At 35.3% G+C, this 18,339-nt stretch overlaps 1 protein-coding gene across 3 annotated transcripts in view; it reads left to right on the plus strand.

Annotated features, from left to right (window-relative positions):
• Nucleotides 1-18,339, plus strand: part of LOC107596781 (RNA-binding protein Raly-like) — a 90,160-nt gene that overhangs the window by 55,551 nt on the left and 16,270 nt on the right. For all 3 annotated transcript variants that reach the window (XR_001610405.1, XR_001610406.1, XM_016287588.1), the window contains exons 3-5: nt 13,333-13,612; nt 15,777-15,849; nt 16,711-16,758. Coding sequence is in view for 1 of the 3 variants with exons in the window: in XM_016287588.1 (XP_016143074.1) it covers nt 13,357-13,612; nt 15,777-15,849; nt 16,711-16,758 (377 nt within the window). In the remaining 2 variants the exon portion in view is untranslated. The remainder of the gene's footprint in view (nt 1-13,332; nt 13,613-15,776; nt 15,850-16,710; nt 16,759-18,339) is intronic.

Genomic DNA, 18,339 nt, shown 5'->3' on the forward strand with positions numbered 1-18,339 from the left:
ATTTTTGTATGTGCTTTGGATTGATACAGTATACGTTTTGCACTTAAACCCACGGGGGGTGAAAAGAGTCTGCTTTTGCCTTAGGAAGGCAAACAGAATTATTATTTTTTCTCTATTTGACATCACTTTTACCTTCTTTGGTAGTTGCCCTTTTCTGACTGTTTGTATATTGTCTCTTGTGACATGTTTGATGAGTGCCTTAAAGGAAGAGATCATGAAAAATTCTGATCAACTTCTAAGTGCTCAACCTAATTCTAAATATATTTATTCCAATTTTTTGGGATAAGAATCATTGCATGGATCTCTGAACATCGAGAAGTGTTGTGTTTTTGAGTCATTAAACCGTAAATGCTGATTCTGAACAAGTGGCTTCTTTCTGAGTGAGTCATTGAACCATTCATTGAACCGATTCATTCAAAAGCACAGGAACAAAACACTTTTAATTTACTGATTAGACTCTATTTGACGGTTTATTTTTTAGCTCCAACAACAAAAATAGTCAAAGTAAATGGAAATATTGTCCCTAAAATGTAAGTTACCCAATATTAACTTAATGTTTGTTGAACTGTTGTAAAAAAGCGACATGACATCATTGTGAAGTATTGTGTATTTATGCATTTATAAAAAATATTTTGTTAAACTATTGAAGCGGGTCGTATGCAAATAATGTATTTTATGGTAATATACACTGCTACAGTACACAACACTCGCTATCAGAGTGCTATTACATAATTATGAATATATGAATTAAATTTTGTTAAAATATAAAAGCTTGTCATATGCAAATAATAATCAAATATATTTTTAAATAATAACATACAGAGCTATACAAAGCGCAACACTCACCTTCAGTGTGATTATTGCATAATAACGAATATACTGTATATACACTCTAAAAAATGCTGGGTTAAATATAACCCAGCGCTGGGTTAAAACAACCCAATAGCTGGGTTTGTCCCTTTTTAACCCAGCATTTTTTAGCGTGTCAAATGTTAATAAAATGTGTTTAAAAATAATAGTATCTAATTATTAGTTATTTCAAATGACTGGAAGCTCTCTTGCACTGGCCATACTTGTTGAGTCCCTCGTTTCATGATTTTCTTTCCTACACACCAACACCCAATTGCTCATATATTGGAAAAAGAAGCCCTATTGCACAAAGGAGACAAAGCTGTTTCCTTCTCCCTGCTTTTGTTTTTATGACTAATCACAGTGCACTTGACATATAGGTGCCTGTAGCTCAGAGGACACATAAACATATATAACCACAAAAACTGTATATACACACGAAACATAGCTGGTGCCAGCCATTAGAAGCATATTTCCCAGTGCTGCCAACCAGCACGTGCAAGAACAGCACAGATCCAATAACTCAAAGCAGAGAGGAAATATAATCAATACTGTCATCCGTTCTTCTGCGGCACCCCCCCAAGTCCCTCGTCATCCAGCTCACAGTGAAGTATGACACCCAGTGACCTTCATGCATCCGTGGGCACCCTGTGTTTATTTTCCTCGGCTAATTATTCTGTGGATTCAGAGACCACTGGTAATAAGAAAGACATCAGATGCTGACGGGAAATTTGCGAAGTGAGATAGAGAAAAGGAAAAGGAGGGATGAGAAGGGACCTCATCATTACAAGCACACTCGTTTATTCTGCGTTCTCTTTTATCTCTTGCAACACCTGCCCTCAGAGTCGAGAAAAAAGAAAATAGAGAATTTGGAGTGGATGCGTGCCTGGTAGAGATATAAATTTGAGTAGAGTAGATATGAGTGGAGTAGATATATAAATTTGACACAGGCAACCACCAACTGTGCATATATTCCTCAGCCGCTGTGCTGTCTGACTTAAAGGGATAGTTCATCTAAAAATGAAAATTCTGTCATCATTTGCTCAGCCTTGTGCTGTTGCAAACCCATTTGACTTTCTCTCCTCTCTGAAACACAAAAGAAGACATTTTGAATAATGTTTTGGCCATTGTGTTTAGTATAATGAGACTGTCAAGCTCCAAAATCACAAAAACACACTGCTAAAATATTTTTTAAAAGTAGTCCTTATGACTATATTCCAATCTTTTTAAGCCGTATGCAGGGGCGGATTTAGTGAATTGGGGGCCCCAGGCAAAATATAGGAATAGGGCCCTATACATTTGCACACATTTTCCTAGATCAGCCTTGAGGTTCCATTTTGTTGTTTTCAGCATAAGCCTGTGTGCAAAGGCTGTCTAATTCTAAAACTTTTTAGTTGTTTTAACTACAAATTTAAATAAAACTGAAAAAATAATGAAAAGGCAATTATACATTTACACACCTAAAATACATATATCATGAGCATGCTCACAGATGAGAACAAAACAGCGTTGGATGAAGTGGATTAAGCCTGTCTTTTTTCCTCTTTTCCCAAAAAAAGCTTATACTACTGTTTCAGCTATTAAAATAGTTCAGTTTTGTATGTAATGGAAACGTGATTATATTTCATTTTGTTTTTTTATAAAGTAAATTTAGAAAAACATTTGGAGTATTTTTTGTTCGTTAAATGTAAGTTTTTTTTTTGTTTGTTTTTTTAAGTAAAGGCCAGCGGTAGACAGTGAATTGATCATAGCCTATAGCATATGTTTGATCAATTTAGCCTTCTCAAATCATCAGGACTTGCCTAAAATAAAATCTATATATAAATACGAGAAAGTTTCTCATTATAACGAGATACTAAGTCATAATTTTGAGAAAGTTTCTCATTATTATGACTTACAGAATTATATTTTTTTATTTAGTGGTGGAAACGGGCTTCCATACATATCCAATCATTTGTGCGGAGAGTGGAAGCTGAAGCACACTCTGCAGGACATGGAGGCACCAGCGCGATCACTTGCATTTTTTTCTAACAGTGGAAACAACTTAAAATGCGCAGTCATTTTTGCTCATAAAGGTAAGAGTAATACATCAGTCTAAACTGTAAAGGGTCTAGTTTTATTTGTGTGCACTCACAATATCAACAAAACGTTGTGCTTTTATAAAATAAAGAAAACAAACGCGTTCTGCCATCTCGGTCTTGAACAGGAGCGCTTCACAATGATGAACCTAAACTCAGACATAATCAAAAAATATAGAAAGCTTTAAATTGCTACTTTAAAATGAAATCATTCAAATCGAAAATAGACTCCTAATAAAATAAACTCTCATTATGTAATCCCTGCATTTCTCTCTAAAGACACATCCAATTAGATGGCGAGTCATTTTTTCATCACTATAATTGATGGAAGGCCCGATTATAATTTGCGTTTTATTTTATAATTCCATACAGTTAAAAAATAAAAGACTAATTATAATGGCATATATGTAAAACTGTGTCCTATAATTGTATAGCTGCTTTTTCTGATTTTTATGTTGCTCTGTTCTGAATACCTGAAAATTTAAAGGATTTGCTGCAACGCAATTTTGTATGATATGTTAATTATTTATATTTTTATCCATGCAGCAAATGCTTTAAAAAACAGCTTTAAAATTACTTTATTGCATTTATAGCATATGATAGCTGTGTGTGAGGAAGAAACTGAAAAGGTCAATGAGTTATGATGTCTTTAAGGTGTTTGTACATCCTTTTTGAAGCTTAATTGTGAAGCATCCTGCATTCATTGCAACTACATGTTTTTTTAACAGTAATGCCAGATCTTAACTATAAATACTTCTCTGTGTGCAAGGTTATGAATGTTTTTGAATTTTTCACCTGCATTTCCCATGAATGTTTCAATATGCTCTTAAGAGTGACTTGTAACTTACAAGTTACAAGTTGTAACTTACTTAAGGCCTTTCTATTTGTAATTTACCAACTGGAAATATTTACATTTGTATTTCTTAATTGTTCATATCCACAACCCTTCCAAATTTTGGGGTCAGTGTGATTTTTTTATGTTTATGAAAAAAGCCTCTACTTTTCACTAACAATATAAAAACTGTAATTTTGTGAAACATTGCGATTTGAGTGTTTTCTATTTTAATATGTTACAAAATATTATTTTAAAAAACATGATCCTTCAGAAGTCATTCTAATATGCTGATTTGCTGCTCAAGAAATGTTTCTTATTAACAAACAGTTGTAATTAATTGTAATTAAATTAAATAATTGAGCAGCTTAATACTTTTATGTAAACTGTAATATTTTTTTTCACGATTCTTTGATGAATAGAAAGTTCAAAATAACAGCATTTATTTGAATGAAACCTCTTTTGTACCATTAGAAATATTTTTACTTTTGGTCTATTTAATGCTGCATCTCTGAATAAAAGGATTAATAAACAAAAAAAATGTGAACAGTAGTGTGTATTTGTTGTGATAATTTTGCTGCAGAACAATCTATTTTTCACAATCAGCCTGATTGCAAATTGCATTTGCATTGTTTAATTGTGATCTGTGGGTCGAGGTGTAAGCTTTCCCTCTGAGACCCGGTGACTGATACTGGCAGTGACATACTGAGCATAACGAGGTTCACTGCTTGCCAGTATTGAGGTGCACAATAGGGAGGTGAGAGCTACGCTTGAGGGACATTCACCAATCAAGCGGTGGTCTGCTCTTTACTCCCTGGAGTGATAACAGTGACAGCGGTGCTGCACAACACTGCGGTGCCAGCAAGTGCGCCCTTGGGTGTCAGAAAGGAAAAGGAAGAAGGCGAGCCAAGATGTACAATGCATGCCAGTTTTCCTCTGAAACTCATCTGTACAGTCTGTAACAATCACGCCACCACTTTGTTTGTACCAACACAAACTGGTTTAGTTATATACGTACGTGTGCATTTATTGAATATTGTTTTAATTATTTTTCAAATAAAACATTATACACTGCATAATGTGTTTTTGTGTCACGGGAAGTAGTTTTTTAAGTGAGAATGTAGTTGTTTAGACTTCAAATATGCAGTTTGTTAATAAAGATAACGTCTATTTGAAAATTTCCTTAGATGTTTTCGAAGATGTGAGCTCCAGGGCGTCAGCGGCCATTCAGCACTCATGAACCCGCCGAGAGCAGCCTCACCTCGGCCAGATCTTCTGGAATTTGCTGCTGGCTCTGATGTCTCTATAGTGGTTAAACATGAGATATAATTGGTTTGGGTAAATCTCGCGGTTAGTCTGTGGTCTCATTAATCTATTATTTGTTCTAGAGCAAATAGTTTTTGCCGAGGTCATCACTTTATACGCTTCCTATGTACTTTTGACTGAATTGCCTAGCAACAACATGATGGCTGTTGTTGTTGATTATTAAATATTATTATTCAATAAATAATATTTTTATATAAATAATAGTATTTAGTATAAAAAATGGTGTGTGAGCTCGTGATGGTGATTTTATTTACATTATTCTGCCAATAGATGGCAACAAGAGACTGTTTTTATGAGTGAGTCAGGAGTAAAGACTTTCATATTGAAAGAGACTGAAACAAGGATGTAAGCAAGGAGGTTTTTAATTTTAATAACATCTTGTAAGACGCAGTCAACAAATGCACTGAGCAGCGCTGTCATCGGAAATCACTCTTAACAGATGAAAGGTTAGTATGACAAAGATATCACTTTCCTCAGCAGACATTCAAACTATTGTTTTATTGTGAAAATGAGATTGAGCTGAAGAATGAATGTTGTATCAGACGTAGGTAAGCAAACTCGCTCAGTCCATCTCTCTCATTATACTCTACTCTACAAAATACAGTGAGCTTTTAATACAGTAATACAATAAGCTTTTAATGAAGCAACTCAATGTTCATTTGTTACTAGTTCTAAAGCAGGGGTGTAACTAAGTTAATTTTCCTTTGTAATTTTTTATTTACACACTTGTGCCTTTGAACTGTTGTATAAACGCAGTATCAGACTTGTAGCACCTTGTGTGTGTGTAGGGTTGGGTATCGAGAAACGGTTCCATAAGACTCGATTAGACGCGTGCATTTCGATTCTGCTTAACAATTCTGGCGTTCGCATTTTAATGTGATTTAAATCTATTTAAGTGCAGGAACGGAAAGAACTTGCGCCCTGTTTGCGTGCAGCGCAGATGTCTTAAGCGCGAGCACAGAAAACAGTGGTCTCGGTGTGCGTTCCCGGCTTGTGTCCGTTCAGTTGTATTTATTTATGCTATTGCTAATTAATTTGTTTGTTCCTATTTTATTACTGACTGTTTACTTGTCTTTAACACTTTACTGTTTGAAATTTATATTAGTCTAGTTGTTTTTGCTGTGGTATTTTTGTTAAAAGCATAGGCAAAAGTTCCTCTTGTAGGCCTAAGTGCTCTGTAGGCTGCTGATTTTTGCTCATGTTATTCAGCTGCATCAGAATGCTTTGTAAGAAGACAGAATAAATGTTTGACATCTATGTGTTTGACTTCATTTTTTTATATTGGATTTTTTTATCTTATTGGAATCGAAACTTGGAATCGATAAGCAGAATCGGAATCGAAATCGATCAAATTCAAACGATACCCAACCCTACTTGTGTGGCACTGCTACTCTTGTGATATTGCTAATAAATAATGACACAATTTAAATTTTTGGGTGAACTATACATTTTAGTTTAATTTTGTGGTTTTCAGGCGATTTTCAAGCATTATCTAAATTATGATGCTTTGTAAACAAAACTGATGCTTATGATGCTTTTGGAATACACAGCCCAGTAAATTCCTCAAAATCTCTTTTTGTGCTCCACAGACGAAAGCTTGTACAGATTTGTGGTTTATTCCTTTAACAATCAAATGCCACACAAATCTCTTTAGATTCCTGCTCGAACCACAATTGAGCACACCGCACCAGGTACAAAGCGTCTGTTTGAGGAGCTGATTGGCTGATGAATTGATGCTTTCCTCAATGCTCAGACTCTGATTTAGTTGCCTTGGGCAACAGTGGAGAAACCTAATTCCCAGGCTGCTGTTTCCAAACAGAATTTGATGCTGTTTGATCCCAACAGAGGGCTAGCAACATCGCAGGGAAAGGTAGTAGTTTGGTGCTTGTTCCAGTAACATCTGTGGTTTGTATGTGCGGTGGGGGGGGGCAGGTGCTCTCATTTCTAATGAGCTACTGAGTGACCCCCAAACACATTTGCCTGTCTGTAAAATACCATTACTGACAGGGATGATTTTGGCACAAGCTCAAATAGAATATAAATTATCCCCAACAACCACGTGCAGTACTCACTACTGTGTGTGTGTGTGCGTGTGTGTGTGTGTGTGTGTGAGAGAGAGAGAGTTCAAGCACATGACTTTGTAAAGTCAAACAGAATTCAATTTGTACAGCATTATGTATTGATCAAGGGTAGTGTGTATATATAATTGCTCTTTGTGTTTTTACTTTGATAGACTCATGCATATGCCTTTTCAGTTTACTCATGTTTATATGCTCTTATATATTATTATATTATATTATGTTATATTTCATATTATATATTATATTGTCTTACAAATAATGAAATTATAAACAAATAGTGTATATCATATGTGTTATAAGGAATATATTTTGAATATGTTCAGAAGACTACTGCTAATACCTAAATGCAAATTACTAATTTATTAACTAAATTATTCATTTATTATTACTTAAGTATTACAATAAACTCAAAATCTGTTTTTTTTTTGTAAATACATGTGTTATGAGGAATATATGTGTTCAGAAGACTAAATACCTAAATGCAAATTACTAAATTATTAACAAAATTGTTAATTTATTATTTCTGAAGTATTACAATAAATTCTAAATTTTGGTAAGTAAATAATTTAATATAAATATATGTAAATGAAAATTAGAATTGAAATATATGACCGTATTTAAAGTGTATTATTTATTTTCAAGGTGATTCACACTTACCAAAACCTATATTATTTACATGATATATTAAATAGAAAATGTATTATATAAAAATATGATATTCCATTATATATTATATTAATATAATATTAATACATATTTATATAGATAAAATTAACAATAGTAATAAAAATAAACGTGCATTTAAAAGTGCATTGTCTTTTTAATACATTTAACTGTATATTACATGTAACCAATTAACATGTTAGAATGTTAACAATTTCAAATAATTTTTTTACAGTGTAGATAGTATCCTTTGATTTACTTTCAAATGCACCTTTACAGCAAGTCTTACAGTAGATTAACCATCACTCAATGAACCACAAGATCCTACATTGTAATTTCACATCTCAGTTTATCTTGTGTTCTTTAAGAATGCGTTCTGAGTGAATGAAGTACTCCTGTGAGCACATTATCAGTATGCTGAAAGTGCTGAGCGTTCAGTTTAAGATGCAAACCTCCAACACACTTTAACCTAGACTGTTACTACAAAATGCAAAACAGGTTTCAGGTCAGCAGTAAAGGGCGATGAACATTCAGCCCCCCCGGACATTTTAATAACCTGGTATTAGTGTGTAGTGCAATGCAAGCAGCTGCTTCTGGGAAACTTGTGTGGTGGGACAGTGCTGCCAAATCTCTGGAGAGTCAAACGTTTGCGTGCCAGAGTTACATGCTCACCCCACAGCGCGGCCTGAGAGAGAGATGTGTGTGTGTGTGTGTGTGTGTCTGTGTGTGTGTGTGTGAGAGAGAGAGAGAGAAAGAGATGTGTGTGTGTGTGTGTGTGTGTGTGAGAGAGAGAGAGACAGAGAGAGCTTGGTGTCTCTATCCCTGACGGATCGTGCTGCTGTTTGGCCTGGACTCTATCCAATCCAATCTCTGCTCTGTTAAGTTCATCCATTACACTGTTAAAAAACAGCTCCCTCTGCTCACCACATTACTGCTAATTAAATATGCCAGCTTTTCTTGTTTTTAGAGATGCCTTAGCCAATGATGTTTTTGCCATACTGCTCATAGTCTGAGTGAACACAATGAAATCTGAAAATGTGTGAAATGTATGTGATATACTGCTCACATTAAATCACCAGAACAAGTTTATAAATATTTGATGAGGTAGTATTTTATGTATGCTGCGAGTGACATAATCTGAAAAAAAAAAACAGAAATTGCTAATAAATTTCACAAACAATTATAAAGAAACGGCAAGTAGCACAATGAATTAAACAAGACATTTTGAAGTAGAACATTTTTTAATAGTATTGCCTCGTAAATCTTACTCCAGTAATATGTAATTTTTTTAATAAAAAATATATATATTTCTTTTTTACAGTGGCGGGATCAGCGCAGTTTGTAGAGTAGAAGAAACAAGACAGCAAAATATTTCATTATCAAGTATATATTTAATAAAAATTATGCAAAATATGGTTTCACGGCTGGTAAACTTTCTTAATTTACTCAGAAAGATTAATTTGGATCATGGCTGTGTCTTAGGTAGTAATACATAATAAAACAGATTAATCTGTGAAAGAGTTTTGTTTTGTGTGTGTGTGTGTGTGTGTGTGTGTGTGTGTGTGTGTGTGTGTGTTTTACTGTCACATTCATTTTTAAATGTGTGTTTTACTTTCACATTCATTTTTAATTGTAATATTCACAATCACAATTATACTGTTCTTATGTTTTTCCACAATTGGTAAAAAGTGGGATTTATTGTTTAGAATTGCAGACACTACAATATTGAAAATGTTGTCTTTTGAATAATTCTAATAGAATATTTACACTAACATTCAAAAGTTTGGGGTCAGAAAGATTTATTTTAAGAAATGATTTCTTTTATTCAGCAAGGCTGCATTAAATTGATCAAAAGTGACAATACATTTATAATGTGCAGCACTACAATAAACATATATATTTCAGTAGTAATTTACATTTTAAAATATTTTTTAAAATATTCAAACTATTTAAAATATTAAAATATAAAACAGTTATTTTAATAATAGTATGTAATAATATTTCATTTAGTGTTTTTCCTGTATTTTTTATTAATCTTACTGACCCCAAACTTTTGAAAGCTGTAAATTATGATAATATTGTGTGTTTGTTTAAATGTGTATTTCTAAAGAAAAAAAACTAATTGAAAAAAAGACAAAGTACTCTATAGTTTTTTTTGTTTTTGTTTTATCCGACAAAAAAGTCCAAATTGGTGCATCCTTATTTTTCTTTTTGGGTCTCACTTTGATTAAACTCATGCAAATTCATTCTTATTATTAATTTTGTCATTCACAGCGTAATTGTGTGAATGACATAATGAGGAAAAATGGGAGCGCTGAAACCCACAACTCATTAAGTTAGCCGGAGGTAGTGTGCGTCTTTCAGCCGCATGAATGCTTTCTGTCAGGATGCTGTCCAACATGGCGTGATATAGGAATCCGGTCCAGTATTTTCCCAGTCTAATCGATCATTTAATTACAATCCACGATCCCTAAACCTTCTGCCGCTTTCAACAACCAAACTCTTTAGAAACTCTTAAACAGGTGTTAACGGGCCTCACGGAGGCAGGACTTTAAAGGCGAGTCCGAACAAAGCAGCGAATTGGCTAGTTATTTCTGCAAGCGGGATGATAGTGTGCAGTTCAAAAACCTTTATTGCACTAGTCATTATAACAAAGAGGAAAGAAAGACAGCACATGCTTCAAAGACTTGTACAATCCCCAGCAATGTGAGATGTACAGAGTCGCTAGTAATTAGAGGAGAAACGTCTCTTTTGCACTAAATGACCTTCCTGTTCACTTGCTCTGTGAAAATGTTGTGTGATTAGCAGACTGTCAGAGGGGAGCCGTGGTCTGAACGGCCCTCACAGTAGACCTGATACCTGGGACACAGTCATTTGACCTTGACAGATTTTTTGGTCTTCACTTTCTCCTGATTTCACGTTTGGCGACTGCTAATAAGGAACAGCGGTGGGCCACTTCTGCAGCGGTCAGAAGCACCACATCTTTTAACCTCAGACTTCTTTTCTGTCCTCATAATAAGGTCCAAATACTCTTATCTTCTCATGTCCTTTCACCATAAAATGTATGAGAAGCAAAGCAGAGCCTTCTAGGAAAACTATTGATTAGAGGTTGATCTTTTGAAATGCAGTCCAATTTACCTCGTAATGTAATTTTTTATGTAATTGATCCATTGATTGGATTGTGAATAGTGGGTGGGTGTCATACTAAACATTTAGGTGGATCGAATCCCTCAGAATTCATATTGAGTTCATATTGAGATCTCTGACGTTTGGTTGTAGACTGGCAAATCTGAGTTGTTAAGATCACTTCTGAACTTCTAGAGGAGCCTTTAAAGGGATAGTTCAACCAAAAATTAACTTTGTCATTATTTACTCACCCTCATGTTGAGCCAAACCTGTAAGAGTTTCTTTCTTCTGCTGAAAAACATATATATATATATATTTTGAAGAATGTTGTGACCAAACAGTTGACGGTAGCCATTGACTTCCATAGTGTGGAAAAAAGTACTGTGGAAGTCAATGGCTACCATCAACGGTTTGGTTACCAACATTTTTCAAAATATCTTCATTTGTGCTCAAAAGAGGAAAGAAGCTCATACAGGTTTAGAACAACTTGAGGGTGAGTACAGATTAAATCAATATCACATTTACAAACTCCCTTAAAAATCATTAAAAGCTGTCACTCATCTTAGCTCATCGCGATCTCACATTTATAACCCAACGAAGCTTTCTACACTGCGCAATGAATCTTTTATTTACACCGTCTACACTTTGCTTATGAAAGGATTCATGAGATATGTCTGTGATACATTACTCAACGCAGCAAAAACACGTAGAAACCTTTGAAGCTCCCCTCAGCAATCACAAATATGATGAAGATCTGGTCAGTCACACTGGCTCCTAAATATTTTTTCATAGTCGCACGCAGTAGTTTTCAGTCGCAAATGGTCGCACTGTAGAGCCCTGGAGTAAATAATGACAGAAAATGGAACTTTCCCTTTAAGAAAAGTCTCACTTTCCTCTCAGCTGAATCCCATTACAGTCTAAAAGAAGCATTTATATCTGTCAAAAATGTCCAAATTGGTGTATCCTTATTTTTCTGTTTTGGTCTCACTTTAATTAAACTTGTGCAAAATAATACACTTGAATGGGTTAATTGTGTGAATGGCATAGAGGAGTCTTAAAGGGATAGGCACCCAAAAATGAAATTTCTGTCATTATGTACTCACCCTCATGTTGATCCAAACCTGTATGAGTTTCTTTCTTCTACTGGGGAAAAAAAAAAAAAGATTTTGAAGAATGTTGGTGACCAAACATTTGACGGTAGCCACTGACTTCCATAGTGTGGAAAAAATACTATGGAAGTCAATGGCTGCCATCCTGTTTGGTTACCAAGTATCTTCATTTGTGCTCAACAGCTCATACAGGTTTGGAACAACTTGAGAGTGAGTAAATAATGACAGAAAATTGAACTATCCCTTTAAGAAAAGTCTCACTTTCCTCTCAGCTGAATCCCATTGCAGTCTAGAAGAAACAACTGAAATACTATAGCGATCTCATGTGTGATTGTTCTTTCTTACGGCCTGTCATTAACACTTTGATCAGTGTGCTAATTACAGTTCTGTCTGATTTTACTGCGTGGGGTGTAGCCGGTCTTGCCCGTGAGAAATGGTGTACATCAGACGTGCTGTGCTGGTGTCAGGAGAGCTTTGATCACTTATTCATTAATTAAGCGATATATAGGTCAAGGCGTGTCCATGTTCAAGATGATTCATAGGGTAATGTTTGCTCAAGGGCAAAATCAGCACCTTTAAAACCCCAGACATACTGTAGCCCTATCTATTACATCTCTCTGTGGATTGTCTGGCTTGGGAAGTAATCATATTACCTGACAGAGGATTTAAAAAAATAAATTTTAGAGGATTGTTTGATTTATTATTGATATTATTAATATAGAATTTTTACATAGAATTGTAAATAATATGTACTAATTAATATTGCTTATTGTTACATATATTTTTGATGATAATAATAATAATAAACCTTGTTTAAATATCTTATTCATATTATTCAAATTAATTTATATAAATATTTTACCAGAATATGAATCATTTATATTACATTTTTAATAATGATTAATATTACATATAAATAATAATGTTAAGATCATGTTAATAATAAATACTAATAATACACACATTTTTATTACTAATAATAATTATTATTATGTATTATTATTATTTGAATTTGTTGAAAATAAACAGTTTAACTATTCATCTGTTGTTTAAATTTTTCTGATTGTATACAATTAAGGGAAGTTTAATCACTAAAGTAATTGTAACACTGCTCATGGCTTGTTGTTTTAAGGCATCTTTTTTAAGAAATCTATGCAGAGTTTTTGTCTGTTTCAGTTAGGAATATGGTTTGTTCATTTCACAGTATCCAGAATGTACCTACTTATACAGCGATTGGTCTAAACGTATGTGATTTGTTTCTTCTCCAGATTGTTGTTCACATTTGAACCGAGATGTCCCTGAAAGTCCAGACGAGCAACATTACCAACAAAAATGACCCCAAATCTATCAACTCACGCGTGTTTATCGGCAACCTGAACACAGCGGTGGTGAAGAAGAGCGACGTCGAGACGATCTTCTCCAAATACGGCCGTGTGTTGGGCTGCTCGGTTCACAAAGGCTTCGCCTTCATTCAGTACGCTAATGAGAGACACGCTCGTGGAGCTGTCATTGGAGAAAATGGACGTGTGCTTGCTGGACAGACCCTCGGTGAGTTGGACAATAATATGAATTGTATATATAGCACATCTGAATATCATCTCTCCAAGGTTAAAAAGAGTGCACAACACTTGCTGTAGGAGCGAACAGACTTTTTAAGCGCCCCGTAGAGTGTTGCCTTGACACTGAAGCAGTTAAGATTAATATCTATTGATGACAGTTTCCTGTGGCCATCACTGTGACGGGGTCAAAGCGAGGTCAATATAGTGCAGAGCAAGTAGATCAACATTATAAGGAGGCCAATGTGACATCAGTGCCATTCTCCGCTCTTCAGGGTTCTTGACTTCAGTGAATTTTAAGTTTGTATTGAGCTTTTTCGTGTAGTTGTTGAACACTTGTACTGATCATTGTTTTGTAATAAAAGTAGGGCACTTACTAGAGGGAATTTTGTTAGCATGGACTATGCCAGGAGATCATTGTACATGTGTTTAGACAGAAAGTAATAGCATACTGATTACAGGATACTGCCAACTATATTTTAAAAATTGTTTGTGAAATAGTATGTATGCAATGATAAACATTACAAACAGAAGTTATAACAGTTACTTATAACACACACACACACACATAGTCATTATTATTATTACAAGTATATAAATATAATAATAATAATATTATAGTATATAGTAGATATGTATAATAATAATAATAGCTGTTGTTATTTAAATACTGCAAAATAATACAAATATAATTAATATTATATAACTGGAAATGTAAAAATATTTTTAAAATTACAATATGATGATAATAATACTAATATGTATTTATTTAAAAACAAATATTTATTGGACAGTGGATGTTACGGTTCAGTAATCACTCTAGAAATGAAAAGTCACGTTAAGTGCATTGCATTATGCGATATATTATTCTGTGGCTTATGCTTTGTGGTACACTTCACATTTTGCCGTACAGAATACATATGCATGCTATTTTACTGGAAATAGCAAGAGTGATATTGTAGTATATTATTCTAAACACAGCTTTAGTGTTCAGAGAAACTCAATAAACAATTCCTATCATGTCCTAGAGTAGGCTACACACTAGCTAGGTTCCGTGAAATCTATATATGTTCGTCTTTAGCGTGTGCCACTTCAAGTGAATTACAGTCAGTCAATGTGGGGTCGTATGATCACCGCTCTATTTCAGTTATCAAGTCGTTTTAAGCCTCATCATACCAGCCAGTAATGGTGCGTCCTCTACGAGGTGACCTCTAGACACTGATTGGTCTGTCAGCTGTGCTGGTATCCAGGCACCCGACCGCTGATGCCCCGCCCCGCCCCCCTCAGATAAAAGAGGAGCAGGACAGGTGTGTCAGCGGCAGGTGTTCGTGTCACGCTGAGGACATCAGACAGTTGTTCATTTGCTCGCGTCCACCTTTTATGTCTCTATCTCTCCTCGATTCAGTTCGATCTCTGTCCCTTCGCTTCCAATCTTTGTTTGTCCATCTCTCGTTTGCCCTCCAGCCCTCCGCAGCTGCTTGATGACATACGTGTTTTTTGGGGCGGTCAGATTAGCCGCTGTTTCGCGCTCCACGGAGCCTTTGGCTTCCACTTGACAGCCCCGGTGTGACCTGTCACTCACGCGGCCCCACTCGTTCCCCGCTGGCCAATCGGTCCCGGAGCTGAAGGAAATCATCACGGCTGACAGCTCTCCCTCAAACCCTGGCGCCTCTCGCTGTCTCAAAGCTCACCTCTGTATTCGCTTGAGTTTTGGAAATATGAAATCGGGTGACAAGAGGCATGTCTTCCATTGTTTTACTGCTATCCATTATTCTCTTTCTGCTTCTCCTCCTGTCACAAAGTGGAAGCCGAGGAGACTCTGGAGGCTGGAGTGTGCTGGGCCGGTTGCGTGGGTGCCGAGTGCCCTCTGGTGGATGCACCGAGCGTGTGGTTATGCAAATCAGAGCACTCCCACTTAAGGACAAGTGTCCATAATGTCAGTTCACCGTGATAATTACAGAGTCATTAGATAACAGCCTCAAGTGCACCCGGTAACGTACAATTATCAAAGAGCTGCAGATGTCACTTTGAAAGGCTTCTTCCATCTGTCATTGTTTAATACGTATGTCATGTAATTACTCTGTGCACTTTTTTAAATCTGCTTTTATAAAAATGAAACTTTAGATTGAATGCGTGTTTTCCGCTTCTGTTCACAGACATTAACATGGCAGGTGAACCCAAACCCAGCAGGCCTAAAGGACTCAAGAGAACCGCAGCGACGTTATACAGGTGATTGCAGAACGAGAGTAGAGTGTATTATTAACCAACTCAACAACATATTTACCTTGCAACACATTTTAGATACTGTATAGGAGAGACCGGGGGAAGTTGTCACATGTGCAAGAGTCTGTTTTGACCAAAAGAGTGGTTTGTTGTTTTTCTGTTACCTTTTCTTTTTTCATGATTTAGAATTGTTTCACTGCTTAAATATTGCTAAGAAAGACTTTTGAATATTGTGTATTTAATACACCACCATTCAAAATTTTGGGGTCAGTAATTCTCAGCAAGGATGAATTAAATTGATCAAAAGTAAGAGTAAAGACGTTAATTATAATATGACAAAAAAATGTGGTTCTTTTGAACTTTCTATTCATCAAAGAGTCATTAAAAAATCATGGTTTCTACAAAACCATGCATCACACGTGTTTTCAACATTTATCATAACGAGAAATGTTTCTTGAGCAACAAATCAGCATATTAGAATGATTTCTGAAGGATCATGTGACACTGAAGCCTGGAGTAATGATGCTGAGAATTCATTTTACAGGAATAAATTAGATTAAAAAAGTTATAAATTAAAAAGTTTACCAACCTATAACTTTTGCACTGAAGTGTGTTTTAGTGGCTTTTATATTTTAGATTAATTTTGGCAATTCAAATAAAAGTATGACGTGTAAATTGCATGTTTGCACTGACAACTTGCCCTGTATAGTGTGACATGAAGTGTTTTTTTTTGTTGTTGTTGCTTTTCAATGATGTAAAGGCTCAATTGCTTTTTGTCTTGCAAAGTTGAAATTTACTGTTTGTTTTTTTAAATCCTGTGAATCACCTATATTTAAAGTAATGACTTTTTGTGTTTAATCCCTGCAGCGGTTATGATTTTGACTATGATTACTACAGAGATGACTTCTATGACAGGTGAGTACATGATTTAGCACAAATTATTTTGTTGAAACACAGGAAATGCACTAAAGTCACATCCAGAATGCACAAGTTCACAGTCCAGGTATAATAATATGCCAGTATACAGTCCTTGTCCTTTAATTTGACTAGCCAAGCAGTGTTTCACTGTTTGTATCACCATTCGTTTGTGTTTGCACCCTTCCAGAGCAGGGTATGTGATAATGATGGACAATCCTTTTTTTTTTAACCTTTTTTACCACTTGTAATAAATGGAAATTTTCCATTATTTCTGATTATAAAATGGCTAATTTATAGCCATTTAACTATATATCTGGAAGCCATTGTTAACATTCAATATGCATATTATCAGACTTCTGTTTCTTTATTTATGAACATCATGATCATCTAGAACTTACTCTACTGCTAAAACCTTTGGGATTTTTTACTGTTTTTGAATGAAAGAAAGAAAGGCAGCATTTATTTGGACAAATACAGTATAAAAACCGTAATAGGGCCTATTGTAAAATATTATTAAAATTTAAAGTAACTATTTTCTATATTGAATATGTTTTTAAAATGTAATTTATTCCTGTGATGTTAAAGCTGAATTTTCAGCATCAATACTTCAGTCTTCAGTGTCACACGATCCTTCACAAATCATTCTAATATGCTGATTTGCTGTTCAAGAAACATTTCTTATTATCAATGTTGAAAATAATTGTAATGCAATTATTGAAAAAAAAAAGTGATACCTTTTTTCAGGATTCTTTGATGAATGGAAAGAGACTATTTGCTGAAAAACGTTGTCATGCATTAGGTGTCACACTAAAGAAATAAAATCCATTTATGAAATAAAAATACCTATAGTATACTGATTGAGTACAGAAGCACATTTTGCTCGTGCTGAAATCCACTGACCCAGCAGTAAGGCTTTATATGGAGCGTTTTTTAGTGCAGTAACACAGCAGTGACTTATAATGAAGTCAGGCACACTGTTCTCTCTCTAGCACAGCTCTTCCTGTCATAATTCATTTTCTCATAACTTGGCAGAATTAAAGGAACTCTCATAAAAACACTCACACACACAGCTGTAAGCTGCAGAAAGAAAGGCAGATGAAAAAAAAATGCGTTTCACAAGAACTCCCTCCACGACCCGTTAAGCAAACTTTGGCTCAGCGAGCGCGCGGTTGACCAGCGTCCCTTTACGGTAGCTATGGAAACCCTGCTGCGAGACTCAGCTGGACGTACTTGTTTGCAGATGTAAGGGATATTGCGTCCATATGATGAGCTGACATGTTTATTGATATCTCTCTTGTGATCTCTGCTCCCTGACTTACAGCCATCTTAGGGCGATGCTGACTGCATTCGATATTTTACAGCAAACATATCCAATAATTTAGATCTCTAGGATTGCGGATCAGTCGGTGAAGCCGCGTAGATGGCATGTGGGAAGCCAGCTGGTTGCTTTTAGGTTCCTGTCTGGGCAGCAGACGTGCTTCTCTTTGAAGGCAAAAGTATCTTCTTCTCTCACTTCATTCATTCATGCCACATCACCTCCTTCATCCCTGACAGTAGAGCTCTAGGATCGACTTGGAT

The sequence above is a fragment of the Sinocyclocheilus grahami genome, unplaced genomic scaffold (genome assembly GCF_001515645.1).
Source record: "Sinocyclocheilus grahami isolate Dianchi unplaced genomic scaffold, SAMN03320097.WGS_v1.1 scaffold223.1, whole genome shotgun sequence".
Taxonomy (NCBI): domain Eukaryota; kingdom Metazoa; phylum Chordata; class Actinopteri; order Cypriniformes; family Cyprinidae; genus Sinocyclocheilus; species Sinocyclocheilus grahami.